The sequence below is a fragment of the Haematobia irritans genome, chromosome 4, assembly GCF_050003625.1.
Source record: "Haematobia irritans isolate KBUSLIRL chromosome 4, ASM5000362v1, whole genome shotgun sequence".
NCBI lineage: Eukaryota > Metazoa > Arthropoda > Insecta > Diptera > Muscidae > Haematobia > Haematobia irritans.
Genome location: NC_134400.1, coordinates 87,523,051 through 87,544,160, shown reverse-complemented (window position 1 = coordinate 87,544,160; position 21,110 = coordinate 87,523,051). Strand labels below are relative to the sequence as shown.

At 33.5% G+C, this 21,110-nt stretch overlaps 2 protein-coding genes across 7 annotated transcripts in view; one reads left to right on the top strand and one right to left on the bottom strand.

Moving 5' to 3' along the window:
- Positions 1-21,110, bottom strand: part of MCU (mitochondrial calcium uniporter) — a 474,060-nt gene that overhangs the window by 32,418 nt on the left and 420,532 nt on the right. For 5 of the 6 annotated variants that reach the window (XM_075307500.1, XM_075307501.1, XM_075307498.1 and 2 more), the window contains 2 exons: positions 5,314-5,448; positions 4,779-5,057 (listed from right to left, as the gene is read on the bottom strand). The exons of the other annotated variant lie outside the window; for it this stretch is intronic. In XM_075307500.1, the coding sequence (XP_075163615.1) occupies positions 4,779-5,057; positions 5,314-5,448 (414 nt within the window). The remainder of the gene's footprint in view (positions 1-4,778; positions 5,058-5,313; positions 5,449-21,110) is intronic. 6 annotated transcript variants of the gene reach the window in all.
- The window catches only part of jv (javelin), a 257,363-nt gene that overhangs the window by 14,660 nt on the left and 221,593 nt on the right, over positions 1-21,110 (top strand). The window lies entirely within an intron of this gene.

Sequence of the window (21,110 nt, the reverse complement as noted above, 5' to 3'; positions counted from 1 at the left end):
ATTATAAAGGAAGTCTCAATTATCATTTTATAACAAATTTTACTAATTTTGAGGAAACTTGGTTTTAGTTCGGATTTTGTTTATTTTAACGAATGCTTTGTTATCGGTGAATAAAATTTTCTTGTTCAGTAGTAAATTCTTATACCCAGCGAAGAAAACAGTATGAGTAAAATTCCATGCCTTATTCTAGTTAATGAACTATTCCTAACTGCTTTCAGTTTAGGATTTTTTTACTGAAACAAGTAAATTTTATTATTTCTCACAAAAATTTACCTTAATGGAAATAAAATGGATAAACTATATTGATGAAAATTTTTTCCTTTAGTTTCGAAGGCACTTTTTTCTGGGTGAATGGTTGACATCCTTTACAAGCTCTGGAAGCAAGTTAATAAAAACTAATTCGAAAGGTAGTTTTTGTATTTCCACTTATTTCCGTGGTGCAATGGTTAGCTTGCCCGCCTTGCATACACAGGGTCGTGGGTTCAAACCCAGTTTCGACCAAAAGTATTTCAGCGGTGGATTATCCCATCTCAGTAATGCTGGTGACATTTCTGAGTGTTTTATAGCTTCTCTACACTGAAAAAAAAAATATTGTTGTGAGGTCAACGATTTCATGTCTTTAAAATACGCATGCAAATTTTGCTTAGCATAGACGACGCATTTCTATATTATAAAGTTTTTCCTTGTCCAAAAGTCGATAAACTTTTCAATGAAGTCGTATTGTCCTTATAATTAAGTGATTTCAATTAATAATGGGTATCATAACATGAAAGAAAAAAATGTTTGGGCTAAGGTCAACTTGTCTTTAATAATTCAGAAAAATTCTTTAAAATTATTGAAATTGTCTTTAAATTTGTTGTCCTTTGGTGTCTTGACTACAAATCAAAAAATCGTTCAAATATAGGACATGTTTTTCAACACTTTATTATAAAGATTTTTTTACGTGAAACATAGCATAATTTCTACTGGAAGTCGAGTCTGAATTTGGAAAATAAAGTTGTGGTTAACTCGTTTTTATAGGTCTTTGATAGCATATGAAGAAAAAAGCTGAAAAAGCGAAAAATTAAAATTTGCTTCCTAGAAGCAAGTACACAAAACCCAAATTTAAAAGAGAATTGTGACTTAAAAGTATCTCCGCTTCTTTGGCTCGGAATCAATACCACAATTTTTAAAGTAAAGACAAAATCTTTAGAATCGGGCATGCTTTTTTTCAGTGTAAGTGGTTTCACTGCAATGTGGAACGCCGTTCGGACTCGGCTATAAAAAGTAGGTCCCTTGTCATTGAGCTTAACATAGAATCGGACAGCATTCAGTGATAAGAGAAAAGTTCACCACTGTCGTATCACAATGGACTGAATAGTCTAAGTGAGTCTGAAATATCGGGCTGCCACTATACCTAACCTAACCTTCCTCTTATTTACATGATCTCGAAATCTTGCCAAATATCAGCCAAATCGGTTCAGATTTAGATATAGCTCCCACACGCAAAAAAATAATTCTTTCCTCCCAAACGAAATTTTAGACAAACAAAGTTCGTTTCTCATTTGCTTTTCGCTGTAAGGAAGTGTATTTGGAAGATAAGTATATCCTTTTTGTGATAAACGTTTATTCTTTTCCAGGATGTAAAAACAATTTCATAAAGACTAACTCAAAAAAAATTTTTTTCTGGCTAATTGCATTTTCCCTCACATCTTTCTCACTTCCACGAAGATTTTTAGTTCTTAGCACCTTTTTCTGTAATACAAACAATGTAGAAGAAATTATACGATTTTATAAATTTTTAAAATTTTTTTACCTTTCGCCTGGACGGAGAATCGAACCGCGGACCATGCACTTTGTAAGCCAACACACTAACCACTGAGCTATGTACCTGTTGTGGTCATCAATAGATAAATATCAATATAAGTTATATTTATATAGCATAGCTTGCGGCGCCCACGAACCGAATAAACAAAGTTTATTTAACAGAAACAAACATTTAGTTTGGCACCGTGGAGCAGTGGTTGCTACGTCTGACTCTCATGCCAAGGGTCGTGGGTTCGATCCCTGCTTCGACCAAAGTTTTTTTTTTTTTTTATTACATACATTCTACATATGTTCGGAAGATTCCGAAAAAAATGTTCAACATTACATTGTACTATATTAAATTTTGAACTGTAAAATGTGTTTTATTACAGACCAAAAGTCAGAAAAGAACAGTGTTTGGTATAAACGAAATGGACTCTGTTGTTGTTTCAAAAATAACTTTTTTTATTGAAAAAATAAAAAATTTGTAACAAACGAATTTTTTTGTTGATAAAAGTTTAAAATTTTCGAAGCAATTCAAAAAAACTCTAACAAAAGAAAAACGTTTTCGGTACACATTTTCCAAACGTTTTTTTTCTTTGTGTGCATATATATCTTTCGTCCGATTTAGACTCATATGACCACAGAGGCCAAAGTGTATTACCGATCTTCGTGAAATTTTGCACAGAGGGTAGAATTGATATTCTACCAATGCTTGGTAAATTTGATTGAAATCGGTTCAGATTTAGATATGGCTCCCATATATATCTTCCGTCCGATTTGCACTCATATGACCAGGGGTCCAAAGTTATACTCCCATTTACGTGAAATTTCGCATAGATAGCAGAATTATTATTCTAACCATGTATGTCAAATTTAGTCAAAATCGGTTCAGATTATATATAGCTCCCATATATACGTACACCAGAGTTGGGGAAATATGGTAGACTGTTACACATTTTAGACCCATTTTCAATGGAAGTTTCCTCCAATTAACTGGATAGCGTTAGCCGATTTAAATTTTAATTCTAGAGATTTTGTAGAAGTTTGTCTCCTTTATATAGCTTGCAGGAAATGTGAAGTAGTTGAGATGGTAACACAAATTTTGGTCTACATACACACAGAAAACTATTTTGTTGTGCCAACCAATTTTTTTGCCAACCAAATTATTTGGTCCCATCTACTATCAGAATATAACCAACAAAATTTGTTGAAGCAACCAATTGTTATCTGACACAACAGTATATAAAATAGTTTGAAGAACTACATTTTGAGCACATTAACAGTCTAATTGGCAATCACAACCAATAAAATTGAATTCGTTTGTTAAAGCAACTAACTATTTGCCCGATAACCAATGCTTGCGAATTAAAAAATCCGTTGAATCCATTTTAGTTTTTATTTTATTATAACATATATTAATGTATATTGTAGTTATTGACCAAAAAGGATAACCCCATGAAATAGCTAAGGTGGAGATTTGCAAAATCTTCAAAAGCACAATCAAATATTTCCAGTTTTTGTTGTAGTAGCATATTATCATCATTGGAAGCGTCCCCTAGCAAATGAATAACATGGATCTTCCCAACTTCCGCCAATACTCACGCCCATACATTAACTTTGTTAGTTCGACCACTCACAATCAATTTTCAGTGTGACTTGGGATTCAATCAGGCTCATGAAATTTTTCTTATATATCGGCAGCAGGGGAATGTTGAGATTTTGAGACCGATGATGAGGCAGATAAACCCTATATATACCTTCCCCAACCTCGGTAATGGTCACATTTGCAAGATATCTCTACATATTTTATGGAAATTAAGAGAAATGTTGAAGAGTGAGTTGTAATTTGATGTTTATCTTACTTACCTTGAAAAAAATCTAACTTGATTTTTAAAATTTTTTGTAATTAATGAAACAAAAGATTATTTGTTGTCATAACACATATGTAGTCCATAGCAACAAGTTCCCTTTATAACTATCAAATCTGTTAACACAACCAACTTATTGGCCAGACAGACTTTCTGTTGGGTTTGGTGACACATTGGCAAAACAAATTAGTTATCGCAACAATATGGAATATATTGAAATGGTTGCTTACTTCAATATATAAATAACGACCAATATTTGGTCGGGTGTACGAACTTTTAGTCACACAGCTTTATATTGGTTATAGAAACCATTAAACAAGGGAAGTAACTAACATTTATTCCAAACAACTAAAAATTGTAGGTCTCCACTATCTATTTGTTGTCGTACTCGAATTCCAACCAATCATTTCTCTGGGTGTAGGGGTGAAGGGTATAATATAGTCGGCCCCGCCCGACTTTAGACTTTACTTACTTGTTTTAATTGGAAATATGGTAATATTGTTTTCTGTGAATATTTCTTTCTGGCGGGAAATGTTTTTTCTTTTGGTGCAGACAGACGAACATCGCTAGATCGTCTTAGAATTTCATCCAAAAATTATATAGGTGGAAATCGATATTTATATGTTTTGCAAACGAATACCCACCCAAATTTTTATTCCCACCACCATTGTTTTCAAAGCACATTTTTAAATTGGAAATATGGTAATATTGTTTTCTGTGAACATTGCTTTCTGGCGGGAAATGTTTTTTCTTTTGGTGCAGACAGACGAACATCACTAGATCGTCTTAGAATATCATCCAAAAATTATATACGTTAGGTGGAAATCGATATTTATATGTTTTGCAAACGAATACTCACTGCCAAATTTTTATTCCCACCACCATTGTTTTCACTGACGTCAAGGCTTATCACCAAAATTCTATAGTATTCTTGAAAAACATACTTTATTATAGGGCAAAATATGGCAAACGATGTTTGTCTAAAATTTCGTTTCGTTTGAACTCAAAAAACTCGTTCACAAAATTTTTGACTATGACCATGCAAGGGAATGGACAGGGGTAATAGGAATGCAAATGAAGGTGAACTTAAAATACCCAAATAAGAAACTGGAATATACATACCATTCAGAGCCTGGTCAGAGTTGAAAATAATCTGCTTAGGATCTTCATGACAATTATGAATTTTGTTAGGTGATGTGGAAAATGCTTTTCCACCGAATGTACTATTGGCCAAAATGGTATTAGTTGCACTATTTTCTTGTGATAGTCTTTCCTCAACCTTTAGTTGGCGGTACTGCTTCAAATTTTTAATCAAATCCTCTTTTTTGCCACTCAACTTTAAACCAAAATGACGACAAAGAGCCTTTAATTGTGGCATTTTCATTTGTGTCAAATCAATTTCTATTTCCGTTTCCGAGAAAAAAGCAACATCCATTGAAACGATACGACCCGTATCCGTTGGTGAATAATGAAAGAGGTCAAAGTAAGTTTGAATAATTGCATTTGGGTGTTATAAAAAGGGTCGCGATGAATGAAAAAGTGAATACGAAAAAAGCCGGTAAAATTATGAAAAGGAGAGAGAATACAAACAGACATGATTAAAAACAAATGTAAAGCAAGTGAAATATTGCCACGCTTTTGACTGTGGTGGTTATACCTTCGAATGGGATTTCATTTTTTGTTAGGTAGTGCATGTTTTCATGGTCAATTTTGGCATTTTTCGTTTTATTCTTTGTAGTAATGGATTTTTTAGTCTTCCCGGTATTAGGAGCAGATGAAGCCGTGGCATTGCCTTTAAAAAAAGAAGAAAAAAGAACAAACAAAAGAAAGGAAAATATCGTTGAAATCAAACAAAACAACATGAAAAAATCTGAATAAGAATAAAAACAGAAACAAAAAGCGTTTGTAAAACTAAATGGCAGAATAAATTAATAAAAATTAATGAAATATCATGGGAACTCACACAACTCAACAAGGACAACAAGATGAAACAAATGATAAGTAAGACCGCAAAAAGGTCAGACGAAATTTTAAATAAAAAAACTTAAACAATTAACGAAGGTGTTTTGCCTTGTAGCAAAATGCATTCATGAGGCTTTGGGGTTCTTTTATGACATAAACATGAATTGGTAATGAGAATGATTTAGTATACTTACATCAAGTTTTCATTTATGATACATTGAAATAGGATTGTCCTAAGTCCAAAGAAGGCACATTTCTCTGACACCTGAATATATTTATTTGTATCAAAAGTATATTAACTACGTTTTGTAATTCGACTTTAAAATGGTAGTCTTTAATAAATCTGACCCACTTCAATGATTATTTGAAAACTTGGCTATAAAGAAAGAAAGCATTCAAAAATAGGAGATTTTATCTTAAAGACGCTCTCTACTTGAGACATAACATAATTTCTATTTGAAGTCATGTACGAATTTGGAATTATAAGTTGCGGTGAACATGTTGATGCAAAACATCTATAAATATAAATTTTTTTCTCAGTATGAAATACGCAAAACTAATTTTAAAAGTGAATTGCGCCGCAAATGTATCCTCAGCTGCTTTGGCTTGGAATCAACACCAAAATAAATAAGAAATTTAACTTATTTTTACTGCACAAAAAAAAATTAATTGTTTGTAGTTAAATTTTATTATTTTTTCGAAAATTTCCAATGAAATTTTCCTTTTTTAACTCTTTCGACCCCGAATTTTTATCGTTATATCTAATATTTCTTTGTACTTTTATTCATGTTGAAGTCATTTAAGAAGCGTCTAGCCAAAATTTCGGGGCGCCACGCCTATTCGTTTGGGCGGTAGAGAATGTTGCCTGTGGGTAACTTTTGGCAATTGTGACTATAAAATGGTTTGTTTGTTGCTATTTTTACAGTAAATATATACTTGGATGCGCACGTGAGTGGAATTTCACTCACGCTCAGGCACATTCACGAAGAAATATTTATATTCACGTGCACCATATGGGTAGGAATTCACGAAATGAAAAGTCATACTCGCGCACGCACCAACAACGTTTATACCTCACGCTCTCGCACGATTGATAAAAATTATCGTAATTCACGACAAATCTCGTGATTCACGAATCTTTTCGGAATACAACAATTCTCTATAAAATTCTCGTAAATCACGAGATTTCTCGCGACTCACGACAATATTCTTCATTCACGAAAATGTTCGTGATACAACAATTACGATTCACGAAAATTCTTGTGATTCACGACAAATCTCATGACTCGCTGCAATTACTGATGAGTAATTAACATTCATAATTCACGACGGAACAATTAGCACAATTAATTTTTTTGTGTCTCGGTGTTATCGTGAGTGTAAATTTTGTGGTGAACGTGTACTTTATCGTGAACACAAATCTTATCGTGAACGTGAATTTTATCGTGAATTTACCGTGAGCGTGATTTCGCAGAAATTTTACTCGCTCACACTCACGAACACAATTTGATTTTTACTCACGAACGACACATTTTTGTTTAGTCCCGTTCACGCACATTCATGAAATTTAGTTTAAATTTATTTCACAGCTTTGAGTGAATCACGCGTGATTCACGAACATGTTTTGTTTTGTTTTGAACTCATGCCATTTTAACTGGCGGTCTAAAAAAAAAACAAAGTATAATAAAGCGCCAATATTCGTGCTAATCCACCAGTATGTTACCATGAAGACCGATATCTATGGCTTCCTCCCTTTTTACGATTCCTTCCAAATTCCTCCCCAGCACTGCAAATGTGTCTTCCACATAATCGCCGGATTCCTCGTCACTGGGACATCCCAGTCGAATTTCAAAATTTGTTCAATATCATTATTTTTCAAACCTTTTTTCTCTAGGTCTCATGCCCAAAAATATGTAATTTTACTACCATAATTGCCCAAAGTTGCTCACAGGAAACTTTACAACTTTAAAAATTTGTCACACGCTGGTTTTTTGCAATTCTAAGATTTGACTTCCACAAATATTTTATTTGGTATGTACTACAACCGATTTAATAAAAACTTTTAATATTTTTTTTTGGAATTTTTGAAAAAAGTCACATGTATAAAAACCTTTTTCGAAATTGGCAAATATTTTTTTCTTGAGGCACGTGCGTACTAGTGAAAAAAATTTGCTAATTGTCAACCAAGTGTTTCTTGAAGAAAACACATGTAGCTTCCGATACCGTTACAGTTTTATGAACAAAAACAACGCTGACAGTGAGTCTCAAAACACAAAAAGTTGCTGACAGGCAACTTTAGGATCGAAAGGGTTAAGTATGTCTCAAACATTTTATGAACTAAACGAGGGTATACAATTCAATGACCGTACACATAAGTTCAATATGAACTAAAGCAGAAGAAAATTTCCGTGCGATTCTATAAAATAGTAAGAATGAACTACAGTATGGTTAAAATGGTAATTTTGGTCATTTGGCACCAATGATTTTATTCTCTACTTTTATGTTAGTTCATCTTTTCTTCTATGATAGGGTGTAATTTCGTGAAGTACATTTAAAAAGTACACATGTCATAACATTTTCCTGATTGTTAAAATAAAAGCTTTGGGAAAATATCAAAATAGGGAGTATAATTTAGTTCAAAACTGTGTACTTGAAATCGAGATGGAATTTGGAAATTTAACAGGTCATTACGTTTTCCTTTTTATACCCTTCACCACTACTGTGGTACAGGGTATAATAAGTTTGTGCATTTGTATGTAACGCCAAGAAGGAAAAGTCTGAGACCCATCGTTTAGTATACCGATCGTCTTAGAATTAAATTCTGAGTCGATTTAGCTATGTCCGTCTGTCTGTCTGTCTGTCTGTCTGTCTGTCTGTCTGTCTGTCCGTCTGTCTGTCTGTCTGTTGATGTATTTTTGTGTGCAAAGTACAGCTCGCAGTTTTAGTCCGATTGTCCTAAAATTTGGTATAGGGTTCTGTTTCGGCTCAAAGACGATCCCTATTGATTTTGGAAAAAATCGGTTCAGATTTAGATATAGCTGCCATATATATTTTTCACCGATCTGGTCATAATTGGCGTGTATATCAACCGATCTTCCTAAAATTCCGTACATCCGAATATTTTATGAGTCTCGAAAAACTTGCAAAATATCAGCTAAATCGGTCCAGATTTAGATATAGCTCCCATATATAGCTTTCGCCCGATTTACACTCATGTGCCCACAGAGGCCAATTTTTTGCTCCGATTTAGTTGAAATTTTGCACAGGGAGTAGAATTAGCATTGTAGCTATGCGTGCCAAATTTGGTTGAAATCGGTTCAGATTTAGATATAGCTCCCATATATAGCTTTCGCCCGATTTACACTCAAATGACCACAGAGGCCAATTTTTTGCTCCGATTTAGTTGACATTTTGCACAGGGAGTATAATTAGCATTGTAGCTATGCGTGCCAAATTTGGTTGAAATCGGTTCAGATTTAGATATAGCTCCCATATATAGCTTTCGCCCGATTTACACTCATATGACCACAGAGGCCAATTTTTAACTCCGATTTAGTTGAAATTTTGCACAGGGAGTAGAATTAGCATTGTAGCTATGCGTGCCAAATTTGGTTGACATTGGTTCAGATTTAGATTTAGCTCCCATATATAGCTTTCGCCCGATTTACACTCATATGACCACAGATGCCAATTTTTAACTCCGATTTAGTTGAAATTTTGCACAGGGAGTAGAATTAGCATTGTAGCTATGCGTGCCAAATTTGGTTGACATTGGTTCAGATTTAGATTTAGCTCCCATATATATGTTTTTCTGATTTCGACAAAAATGGTCAAAATACCAACATTTTCCCTGTTAAATCGCCACTGCTTACTCGAAAAGTTGTAAAAATGACTCTAATTTTCCTAAACTTCTAATACATATATATCGAGCGATAAATCATAAATAAACTTTTGCGAAGTTTCCTTAAAATTGCTTCAGATTTAAATGTTTCCCATATTTTTTTACTAACATTGTGTTCCACCCTAGTGCATTAGCCGACTTAAATTTTGAGTCTATAGATTTTGTAAAAGTCTATCAAATTCTGTCCAGATCGAGTGTTATTTAAATGTATGTATTTGGGACAAACCTTTATATATAGCCCCCAACACATTTGACGGATGTGATATGGTATCGAAAATTTAGATCTACAAAGTGGTGCAGGGTATAATATAGTCGGCCCCGCCCGACTTTAGACTTTCCTTACTGGTTTTAACATCTTATTGGGGAAATCTCGAAAAGTGGAGTACCATTTAGTCCAATTTTTTCAATTGTCCCATAACAGTTTACTTTTTATACCCTTCACCACTACTGTGGTACAGGGTATAATAAGTTTGTGCATTTGTATGTAACGCCAAGAAGGAAAAGTCTGAGACCCATCGTTTAGTATACCGATCGTCTTAGAATTAAATTCTGAGTCGATTTAGCGATGTCCGTCTGTCTGTCTGTCCGTCTGTCTGTCCGTCTGTCTGTCCGTCTGTCTGTCCGTCTGTCTGTCCGTCTGTCTGTCCGTCTGTCTGTCTGTCTGTTGATGTATTTTTGTGTGCAAAGTACAGCTCGCAGTTTTAGTCCGATTGTCCTAAAATTTGGTATAGGGTCCTGTTTCGGCTCAAAGACGGTCCCTATTGATTTTGGAAAAAATCGGTTCAGATTTAGATATAGCTGCCATATATATTTTTCACCGATCTGGTCATAATTGGCGTGTATATCAACCGATCTTCCTCAAATTCTGTACATCCGAATATTTTATGAGTCTCGAAAAACTTGCAAAATATCAGCAAAATCGGTTCAGATTTAGATATAGCTCCCATATATAGCTTTCGCCCGATTTACACTCATTTGCCCACAGAGGCCAATTTTTTGCTCCGATTTAGTTGACATTTTGCATAGGGAGTAGAATTAGCGTTGTAACTATGCGTGCCAAATTTGGTTGAAATCGGTTCAGATTTAGATATAGCTCCCATATATATGTTTTTCTGATTTCGACAAAAATGGTCAAAATACCAACATTTTCCTTGTAAAATCGCCACTGCTTAGTCGAAAAGTTTTAAAAATGACTCTAATTTTCCTAAACTTCTAATACATATATATCGAGCGATAAATCATAAATAAACTTTTTCGAAGTTTCCTTAAAATTGCTTCAGATTTAAACGTCTCCCATATTGTTTTACTAACATTGTGTTCCACCCTAGTACATTAGCCGACTTAAATTTTGAGTCTATAGATTTTGTAGAAGTCTATCAAATTCTTCCAGATCGAGTAATATTTAAATGTATGTATTTGGGACAAACCTTTATATATAGCCCCCAACACATGTGACGGATGTGATATGGTATCGAAAATTTAGATCTACAAAGTGGTGCAGGGTATAATATAGTCGGCCCCGCCCGACTTTAGACTTTCCTTACTGGTTTTTTACTAACTTTGTGTTCCACCCTAGTGCATTAGCCGACTTAAATCTTGAGTCTATAGATTTTGTAGAAGTCTATCAAATTCTGTCCAGATCGAGTGATATTTAAATGTATGTAAAGGGTGATTTGTTAAGAGCTTGATAACTTTAAAAAAAAAAAAAAACGCATAAAATTTGCAAAATCTCATCGGTTCTTTATTTGAAACGTTAGATTGGTCCATGACATTTACTTTTTGAAGATAATTTCATTTAAATGTTGACCGCGGCTGCGTCTTAGGTGGTCCATTCGGAAAGTCCAATTTTGGGCAACTTTTTCGAGCATTTCGGCCGGAATAGCCCGAATTTCTTCGGAAATGTTGTCTTCCAAAGCTGAAATAGTTGCTGGCTTATTTCTGTAGACTTTAGACTTGACGTAGCACCACAAAAAATAGTCTAAAGGCGTCAAATCGCATGATCTTGGTGGCCAACTTACCGGTCCATTTCTTGAGATGAATTGTTCTCCGAAGTTTTCCCTCAAAATGGCCATAGAATCGCGAGCTGTGTGGCATGTAGCGCCATCTTGTTGAAACCACATGTCAACCAAGTTCAGTTCTTCCATTTTTGGCAACAAAAAGTTTGTTAGCATCGAACGATAGCGATCGCCATTCACCGTAACGTTGCGTCCAACAGCATCTTTGAAAAAATACGGTCCAATGATTCCACCAGCGTACAAACCACACCAAACAGTGCATTTTTCGGGATGCATGGGCAGTTCTTGAACGGCTTCTGGTTGCTCTTCACTCCAAATGCGGCAATTTTGCTTATTTACGTAGCCATTCAACCAGAAATGAGCCTCATCGCTGAACAAAATTTGTCGATAAAAAAGCGGATTTTCTGCCAACTTTTCTAGGGCCCATTCACTGAAAATTCGACGTTGTGGCTCGTTAGTAAGTCTATTCATGATGAAATGTCAAAGCATACTGAGCATCTTTCTCTTTGACACCATGTCTGAAATCCCACGTGATCTGTCAAATACTAATGCATGAAAATCCTAACCTCAAAAGAATCACCCTTTATTTGGAACAAACCTTTATATATAGCCCCCAACACATTTAACGGATGTGATATGGTATCGAACATTTAGATCTACAAAGTGGTGCAGGGTATAATATAGTCGGCCCCGCCCGACTTTAGACTTTCCTTACTAGTTTCTGTTTAGAAAATGTGAGCAAATTTCTTTTTGATATAAGTAACTAATTTCAAATTGATCTTTAAGTAAAATTACATGATCTAAAATACACAGAAAAAATTTCCGTAGTTAAACTAACGCTAAATTTAACTTATTTTTATTGTAAAAAAATTATTTGTTATACCCTCCACCATAGGATGGGGGGTATATTCAGGTAGTAAAATAATAATACATTTTTTTTCAATATTTTTACAAATTCCAAATTTGAGAAAATCGAAAATGGGCGATCTTACTCAAAGTTGGCCGCATTTAATTTTCTATAGTACTAACTATACTTGCAAAAAATCATCGAAATCAATCCAGCTCCCATATATATGTATCGCCCGATTTTTCGAAAATTTGGTCTTAATAGCCTTATTTATTAACCGATCTTACTCAAATTTGGCACACAGTAACCTTCTGTGGTGTCAACCAAACATGCAAAATATCATTCAAATCGGTTCAGATTTAGATATAGCTCCCATATATATGCAGCGACCGATTTTCAAAAATTTGACCCTAATAACCTTATTTTTGACCATAGTGACCTTATTTATTAATCGATCTTACTCAAACTCAGCACAAGGTAATCTCCTGTAATATAATTCAAATCGGTTCAGAGTTAGATATAGCTCCAATATAAAGGGCGGTTAAATTGTAAGGGCCGAAGTTGAACGCCAAGTTTTTTTTTCCGAATTTTATTTGACATTTCTCTATTTCAGACTTACTCAATTTGTACCATGGAGAGATACACAATCCAACAACGTGTTAAATGGTTCCAAGAAATGGCAACAGTGGATGATCAATTTTCGAAGAAAATCATCTTCAGTGATGAGGCACATTTTCACCTCAGTGGATTTGTCAATAAACAGAATTGCCGCATTTGGGCGAATGAGAATCCAAGAGTGATTGTCGAAAAACCAATGCACCCACAAAGAATGACTGTTTGGTGCGGTTTATGGGCTGGCGGCATTATCGGGCCGTATTTTGTCCAAAATGAGGCCGGTCAGGTAGTTACTGTGAATGGTGTTCGCTATCGTGAGAAATTTTTATGGCCCGAATTGGAAGATATGGATGTGAATAAAACACAAACTAAATAGTTTGTGTTTTATTCAAAATCAACATCGGCCCTTGAAATTTTAACCTCCCTTTATATGTAACACCAGATTTTCAAAAATTTGTCCCTAATAATCTTATTTTTGACCATAGTGACCTAATTTATTAATCGATCTTACTCAAACTCAGCACAAGGTAATCTCCTGTAATATCAACCAAGCCTGCAAAATATCATTCAAATCGATTCAGAGTTAGAATAGCTCCCATATGTATGTAACACCAGATTTTCAAAAATTTGTCCCTAATAATCTTATTTTTGACCATAGTGGCCTCATTTATTAACCGATTTTACTCAAATTTAGCACAAGGTCACCTTCTGTGGTTTCATCTAAAACTAGAAAATATCATCCAAACAGGCTCAGATTTAGATATAGCTCCCATATATATACATCGCTCGATTTTACCAAATTTGGCCATAACAATCTTATTTATTTATCAATTCTTGTCAAGTTTCACATTTTTATGTATTATCCGATCGTATTTAGACTTACATGTAACTCTTACATAATAATACTGGCCGATTTTCACAAATTTTGATTTATTACCCACATTAATTGAGCGACTTCCTCTTCTTTTAATAATGGACTCAATATTAGTTATATACTAACTCTGTAGGTGCAAAATCAACTATTTCTGCTCATACTGTGAAAAAACTCCCATAAAAATGTACCCCTTAATGTTCTTAAATATGGAAATGCGGTTAATCTCTCAAACCTATACCAATATTACCCCACAAATGCTTATGTTTAGTAATTTAGTATGTGTGTTTTAGGGTATGATATAGTCGTCCCCGGCCGTCTTTCTACTTCACTTGTTTTGTAATAAAAATAAATTGAAATTGAAGCTATTGAAATTTGGAAAAACACATTTACAAAGATATGGTCGTGTTTGAGACCTATTTTAAACAAGTAAAATAGGTCTCAGTAGGTCTCTAAATTTAACTAACATTGAGTAAAAGCGTTGAGTTACAGAGTATTTTGGTTTTCATTCACAAACGCGTCAAGTTCCACAAAGTTAGCATGCACTGAATTTCTCATTCATAGTTCCCCCTGCTATCTATCATAGGCACACAAATTTATTTATTTTTCTTCCAAAGCCAATATTAATTAGCCATGGAGGAATAACACAAGATTTGGCATTTAAGAGTGGAGTGGTTTATTCATCCATTCTTGTGCGATGTGTGCATGTGAATCAGACCGGAAAGAGAAATCCATCATTTCACGTATATGACTTTGATAGATTCCATTGCAGTTGAAAGTATGAAAAGTGTAATTGATTGAATTGAAAGACGACTGACTGAAAATGCATCACAAAAGAGCAAAAGTCAAAGAATCGAACAGACGATTTACTCCATCAATTGAATGCAGATATTTCAATACATCCGTTTTATATGCAAAAGAATCCTATTGAGAGTGATTTTATGGCAAATTACTTTTCTAAGGGATAAGTGCAGATAGGACAAAAATGAATTGGGATTTGTTTTTTGCCAATGACAATGAGAATATACAATATTTTTAATATCATGTCATGTCAAATGTCCTCCTATGGCTCCACCAGATTATAAAGGGATTTCCAATAAGAGGTGTTATGTCAAATGTCCTCCTATGGCTCCTATGTCATGTCAAATGTCCTCCTATGGCTCCACCAGATTATAAAGGGATTTCCAATAAGAGGTGTTATTTCAGTAGGCAAAGAGAAATATCATTATGTTTAGATAAATGATAGGATGTTTATTTCAAAAAATAATGTAATTCCTACTTTTTCATAAAATTTTGCTCAACCAACAGCATTGTTAAGTGGCTGGTTTATGTTCTCGATAGCCTTACAAATTCTATTTTATAGGCACTGGGATATTGGCGTCGATATATTTTAAATCACGAGAGAAAACATGGTCCGAAAATTTTATTTTATTTATTTTTCAATGCCATGAAGCCCATTGGAGAAAATCTGTCAGGATATATACAGAGAACAACTCATTACAAAAATTTTAAAATAGCCCATCGTTAAACTAATGATTAAATTGAATTTTTTATTTTGCAAAAAGAAAATAATATAGGATAAAATTTAAAAGATGTTGGCTCGCTCTCAATAAGTGAATAAAGACTTTGCAAACTTTGTCCATAAATAAAGTAGGCAGTGCATCCACACTGCATGAATCGGTTGCAATAACGTTAACGAGTAATCAAACTAGTGTATGACCATTCGTTTACGTTATTGCAACCAATTCATGCAGTACGCCAACAATGCTATACTCAACATTATATATCACTTCTGAGCAATATTTCTATTAAAATGAGCAATTATATCAGCGCTATGTAGAAGCTGCTCTAAATCGGGACATAGCCCACAAAAATCAGTGCTGATTCGGTTGTTTTGTAAGGAGTTGGTACTGCCTCTCTTCCTCACAATCCTGCTGAAATAGTGCTCCATTTTTTGCTGGGTTGCCATGTTGAAGTACATTTTCATTTTTCCATAACAAAAAAAAAATTAATAATAAAAGACAACAAAATAAACCCATTCATTACAGATACAAATGGTAGGTTTCTCGTATACAATTTATATAACATATGATCTTTCTGCGCATCATACAAACCAGGGCTGTGGAGTTGGAGCCGGAGTCGGAGTCTTGGCGTCGGAGTCTTGGAGTCGGAGTCTTGGAGTCGGAGTCTGAAGATTTTGCTGGAGTCGGAGCCGGAGTCGTAGAAATTTTGCTCAATTCCGACTCCGGCGAAACAAACAGAAAAACACTTCCTATCTTTGTAACTACCCAGCAAAAAAATTTGGAAGTTCTTCCAAAGGCACAACTTTAAAAGCACTTCCAGAAGATGCACTCCCAACGATGTTCTTTATTTTAACTACCCAGGAAGTTCTTTTAATTCAATTTTTTATAACTTGGTTTTTTTCATACTTTTAATAGATAATTTAAAATTTTTTGTTTCAAAGAGGTTAAAAACAGGGTAAGAATTCATAAAATGGTACAAATCATTTCAATTTTGTCGAAAAAAATGATAAATCTAATCTGAAAAAATTGTGAATTTTTGAAAATATTTGAGGTCAAACGTTTCCGACAAGCGTTTGAATCCATTAAAAATTATAAAAAATTATAAAAATTATTTATTTGACAAAATCTCACAAAATTTTTTAATTTACATCCAAAACATTGAATTCGGATCACACCTAAAGAAGTGATGCAAATTCAGTGCATCGGCTGCTGAAGTGGAGGACTTCCATCCTATGACAAGCCCATGTTAAATTCATCGCTTCTGCGTCAATTTTGCACCACTTCCGGATCCAAAAAGAACATTTTCATTACTTTTTTGGCGACGCTTTTTTTGCTGGGTAAAGAAATATTTCGACAAATTAGACTCCATTAGGGGTTTTAATCGAACAACGAAAAACGAAGTAATGGATTTCAGACCATTCAAAGTGTATTTATATGGGTGAAATTTCACGGTGATATAAAAAGTAGGTTTTACTAGAATATGGGCCGAATAGATCAATTGTATTGTCCATTTGTAACATATTAAAATATCGATTTTTGACCATATATGTACTCTTGATAAAGGTACAATTTTAAGACAATATAGCAGTAGAACCTAACGTTCTAAATTTTTTGGCAGGCATGTCGAGTTCGAAGATGGGCCATACCGGACAATTTTGTGATATAGCACCTACATATAAACCCATCTTCCGATTGTTTTTAAGAATTTTTTCCCAGTCTAAAATCTTTATAAGATTTGTCAGAAATTTTTAATTTAGAGTTATTTGAGATCCATATTTTGTATATGGAGATAATTACTTGAGAAATCTCCAAATACACCCGATGTTCTTGGAAGCTGTAATATTAAATTAAACCTTTGCCATGGCATCTAACAGGGATGATAAATTATGTTGACGAAAAAGTACTAAAAATGTATTAAAAATGTACTTTTCGAAGCCAAAAGGTGCTAAAATTATATAATATCAAATTTAAAGACTATTGCAAAAGTATACGTATATTAAAATCTAGTCCGATTTGGACAATTTTTTTAGTTTTTCTAAAAAAATCTTATTTTGCAAAATTTTATTTCTGTAGAAAATGTTGTCAACATTTTATTTCTATAGAAAAGTTTGTCAAACTTTTACTTCTAAGAAAATTTTGTAAAAATTTTATTTCTACAGAAAATTATTTCAAAATTTTATTTCTAGTAAATTTTGTAAACATTTAATTTCTATAGAAAATTTTATCAAAATTTTATTTCTAAGAAAATTTTGTCAAAATATTATTTCTATAGAAAATGTCAAAAAATTCTATAGAAGTTTTTTTCAAAATTTTATTTCTATAGAAAATTTTGTCACAAAGAAGTACCTCTTTGCAAAATCTACCAAACGAATGTGGTATAGGCAATATTCCTCTCAAAACCTGTAATATCCTAATTTCTTCAATGTCCGCTTTTTATAATTATACCCTGCGCCACACTGTGGAACAGGGTATTATAAGTTAGTTTTTAGAGTTGAGTTTATATGTGAGAAACGTTCACATTTAGGGCAGAATAACTCTATATAGAGTAATTGTGATGAAAAAGAACCAAATGACTTGCGGTCGTGCCACGGTGCTTTTGGCAGTCGAAATGTATCAAAAAAAAAAAAGCACAAAAGTGTCAACTTTATCAACCCTGGCCTCTAGTGTCCATAACTGATAGACCATTTATAAATCGATGTTTCACCATTTTATATCTATAGAAACAATTTTCGTAACTGTCCGGTTATTCCTGTCATCTGTTGTATGGTAGTGGTTATTTAAAATTCCGCCGTCCTAATTTTTGGCAGTTTATGTTTGTTTTCTATATCCGACACATTACATTTTTTAACACTTAGCATTGTATCTGATTAGTCCGAAATTTTGATTTTTGTGTGGGTTTCTTTTTTATATAGATTTATTTTTTATAAAATTCCTATATAGATTAATTCCAGGATTTTTCTTCTTAAACTTCTGGAAGCTCAATTATTTTTTGAAATTTTTTGTTTTTATAAATATGTTACATATTTTGGAGATTGTTGTTATCTACCCATATTTTTATGTGGTCTCTCTATAGTCTTGTGTCGTATTTTAATTTATTGGCCTGACATTAAAATGTAGAGTTCTTTACATCCCTAAAAGGCTGAGAGTTGTCGTCGAGTCGTATCAAAATTTAAATTTAGGGTTCTTTAGGACATATAAACACATATCGCAAAATAGAATACTTTTATCGGTCTATTTTTGGAACACTACACTTTAAAATTACAATTGGAATACTGTTAAAATTAGATTTAGGTACACCACCTGGAGTCGACTCCGGAGTCGGAGTCGAGGCTAATAAGAAATGTTGGAGTCGCAGTTGGAGCCGGAGTCGAGCAAAATTGACTCGACTCCACAGCCCTAATATAAACAAGAAAAGTATTTCCTCCCAAACGAAATTTTAGACAAACAACCAACATTTCGCATTTGCTTTTCGCTGTATGGATGTTTGCTGCGTTAAAAACAAAATTAATAAAGACTAACTTAAGATGTGAAAACAAAATTAATAAAGACTAACTTAATTTTTTTTTTAACTTTCTGGCTAATTTATTTATTTATTCAGTCAGTTCTGTAATGTAGATGCAAATATTATATTTAAAAAATTTTTTAAATTTTACTTTTCGTCCAAACAGTTGGTAAGCAAACACACTATCCACTGGGCCATGTAACTGTTATTGCCGCTATAGCTACCAACGCACAGGCAACACATATAGTTGAACAGTTTTATTTATAGACCAGATTATTGGCCACACACAAGCCGGTTTAAAGAAACTTTGTTTAAAGAAAACAAATGGCTTTAGATGACAATTTCATACAAACAACAAACTCAATACAACTTTTGGAAAAATAAATAATGTAATGTAAATAATGTAAAATAATGTACATACCTTCCAAACATTTTCGAAAAAATTAGAAAACATCGTTTGCGAAACCCGTTTTCAAAAGACTTATCTTTCGGTGTAGTCTCAAGAAACTGTGATTTGAAATGAACAGGTCGAAATATGAGCACCAATAGCCAAATAATCGAAAATTCCTCAATATTCCTCAATATTTTCGTTCCTATCTATTAATTCATGTTCAAACTTTTATCACCCCAAAAAAATTTGTTACAAAATTGTATACCCTGTTTCTGTATGTCGAACGAAAACCCAGTCGATAGAAAAGCAGTCACTCGTATACGAATCAATGATTTTACTTAATCGTAGAAAATTTCTTTAAAATTGGTAACGTTTTCCTATTTATTTTTCTGTATTTAGATGGGGAGGGGACGTCCCTTTCTTAAAAGAAAAAAGCAAAACCTAACATAGACTTCTCTGGTTTACTTGAAACTTAAAGGGACGAGGAAGAAGGTGAAAAAATTACGTGCGTGATTTTTCGATATCTGGTCAGGGTTTTTAAAAATAGAAGGTTTCCCGATTTTTTTTTGAAATTTTGAGTGAAGGTAGAGGCTGCACTAGGTACTTAATTTTTTTGGTATTTGCACCGGAGGCGAAGCTCCTGGCAAGAAGGAAATAAATAATAATTTAAATAATAATAAATAATTTAAAATAATAAAAAAAAAAACAAAAACATAAATTTACATGAAATTGACAGCAAACATAGAGGGTGCTCATGTTACACGCAAAAAAATAATTCTTTCCTGCCAAACGAAATTTTAGACAAACAAAGTTCGTTTTTCATTTGCTTTTCGTTAAAAGGAAGTGTATTTGGAAGAAAAGTATATACTTTTTGTGATAAACGTTTATTCTTTTCCAAGATGTAAAAACAATTTCACAAAGACTAACTCAAATTGCATTTTCCCTCACATCTTTCCCACTTCCACGCACTATCCACTGAGCCATGTAGCCGTTATTGTCATCAATAGACAATTACCCATATAACTAAGTTATATTTATATAGCATAGCTTGCGGCGCCCACGAGCCGATTAAACAAAGTTTATTTAACAGAAAAATACATTTAGTTGGGCACCGTGGAGCAGTGGTTGGTACGTCTGACTTGCATGCCAAGGGTCGTGGGTTCGATCCCTGCTTCGACCAAAGTTTTTTTTTTTTTTACATATATTCCAGATATGATCGGAAGATTCCGAAAAAATTTTCAACATTACATTCTACTATATTAAATTTTTACTATGAACTGTAAAATGTGTCTTATTAAAGACCTAAATTTAGAAAAGAACAGTATTTGATATAAACGAAATGGACTGTGTTGTTGGTTCAAAAATAACTTTTTTTACTGAAAAAATAAAAAGTTTGTAACAAACGAATTTTTTTGGTGATAAAAGTGTATACTTTTCGAAGCAATTCAAAAAACTCAAACAAAAGAAAAACGTTTTCGGTACACGTTTTCCAAACGTTTTTTTTCTTTGCGTGTACGGTATATGTTCACTTAAGGCATCTTCCCAGTGCCCGATATTTTCAAAATAGTTTACGTGTAAGGATACTTACTCCTGACCATTCTTTAAACGAGTTCTCAGGATTATTTTTCGGTTTTAATCACAAGCGGTTCATGTTAATAATTCAGCATATATTTTAGAGACACAAATTTTGAAATTTTCATTGAAGGTGATACAGCGATTAAAACTAGGTAACACAATATCGGAATAATTTTACTTCCGAATCAACATTTTATAAAATTTTATTAAAATGATCATCAAACGGAAGATCCGTGGTTCAATTCCCCGTCT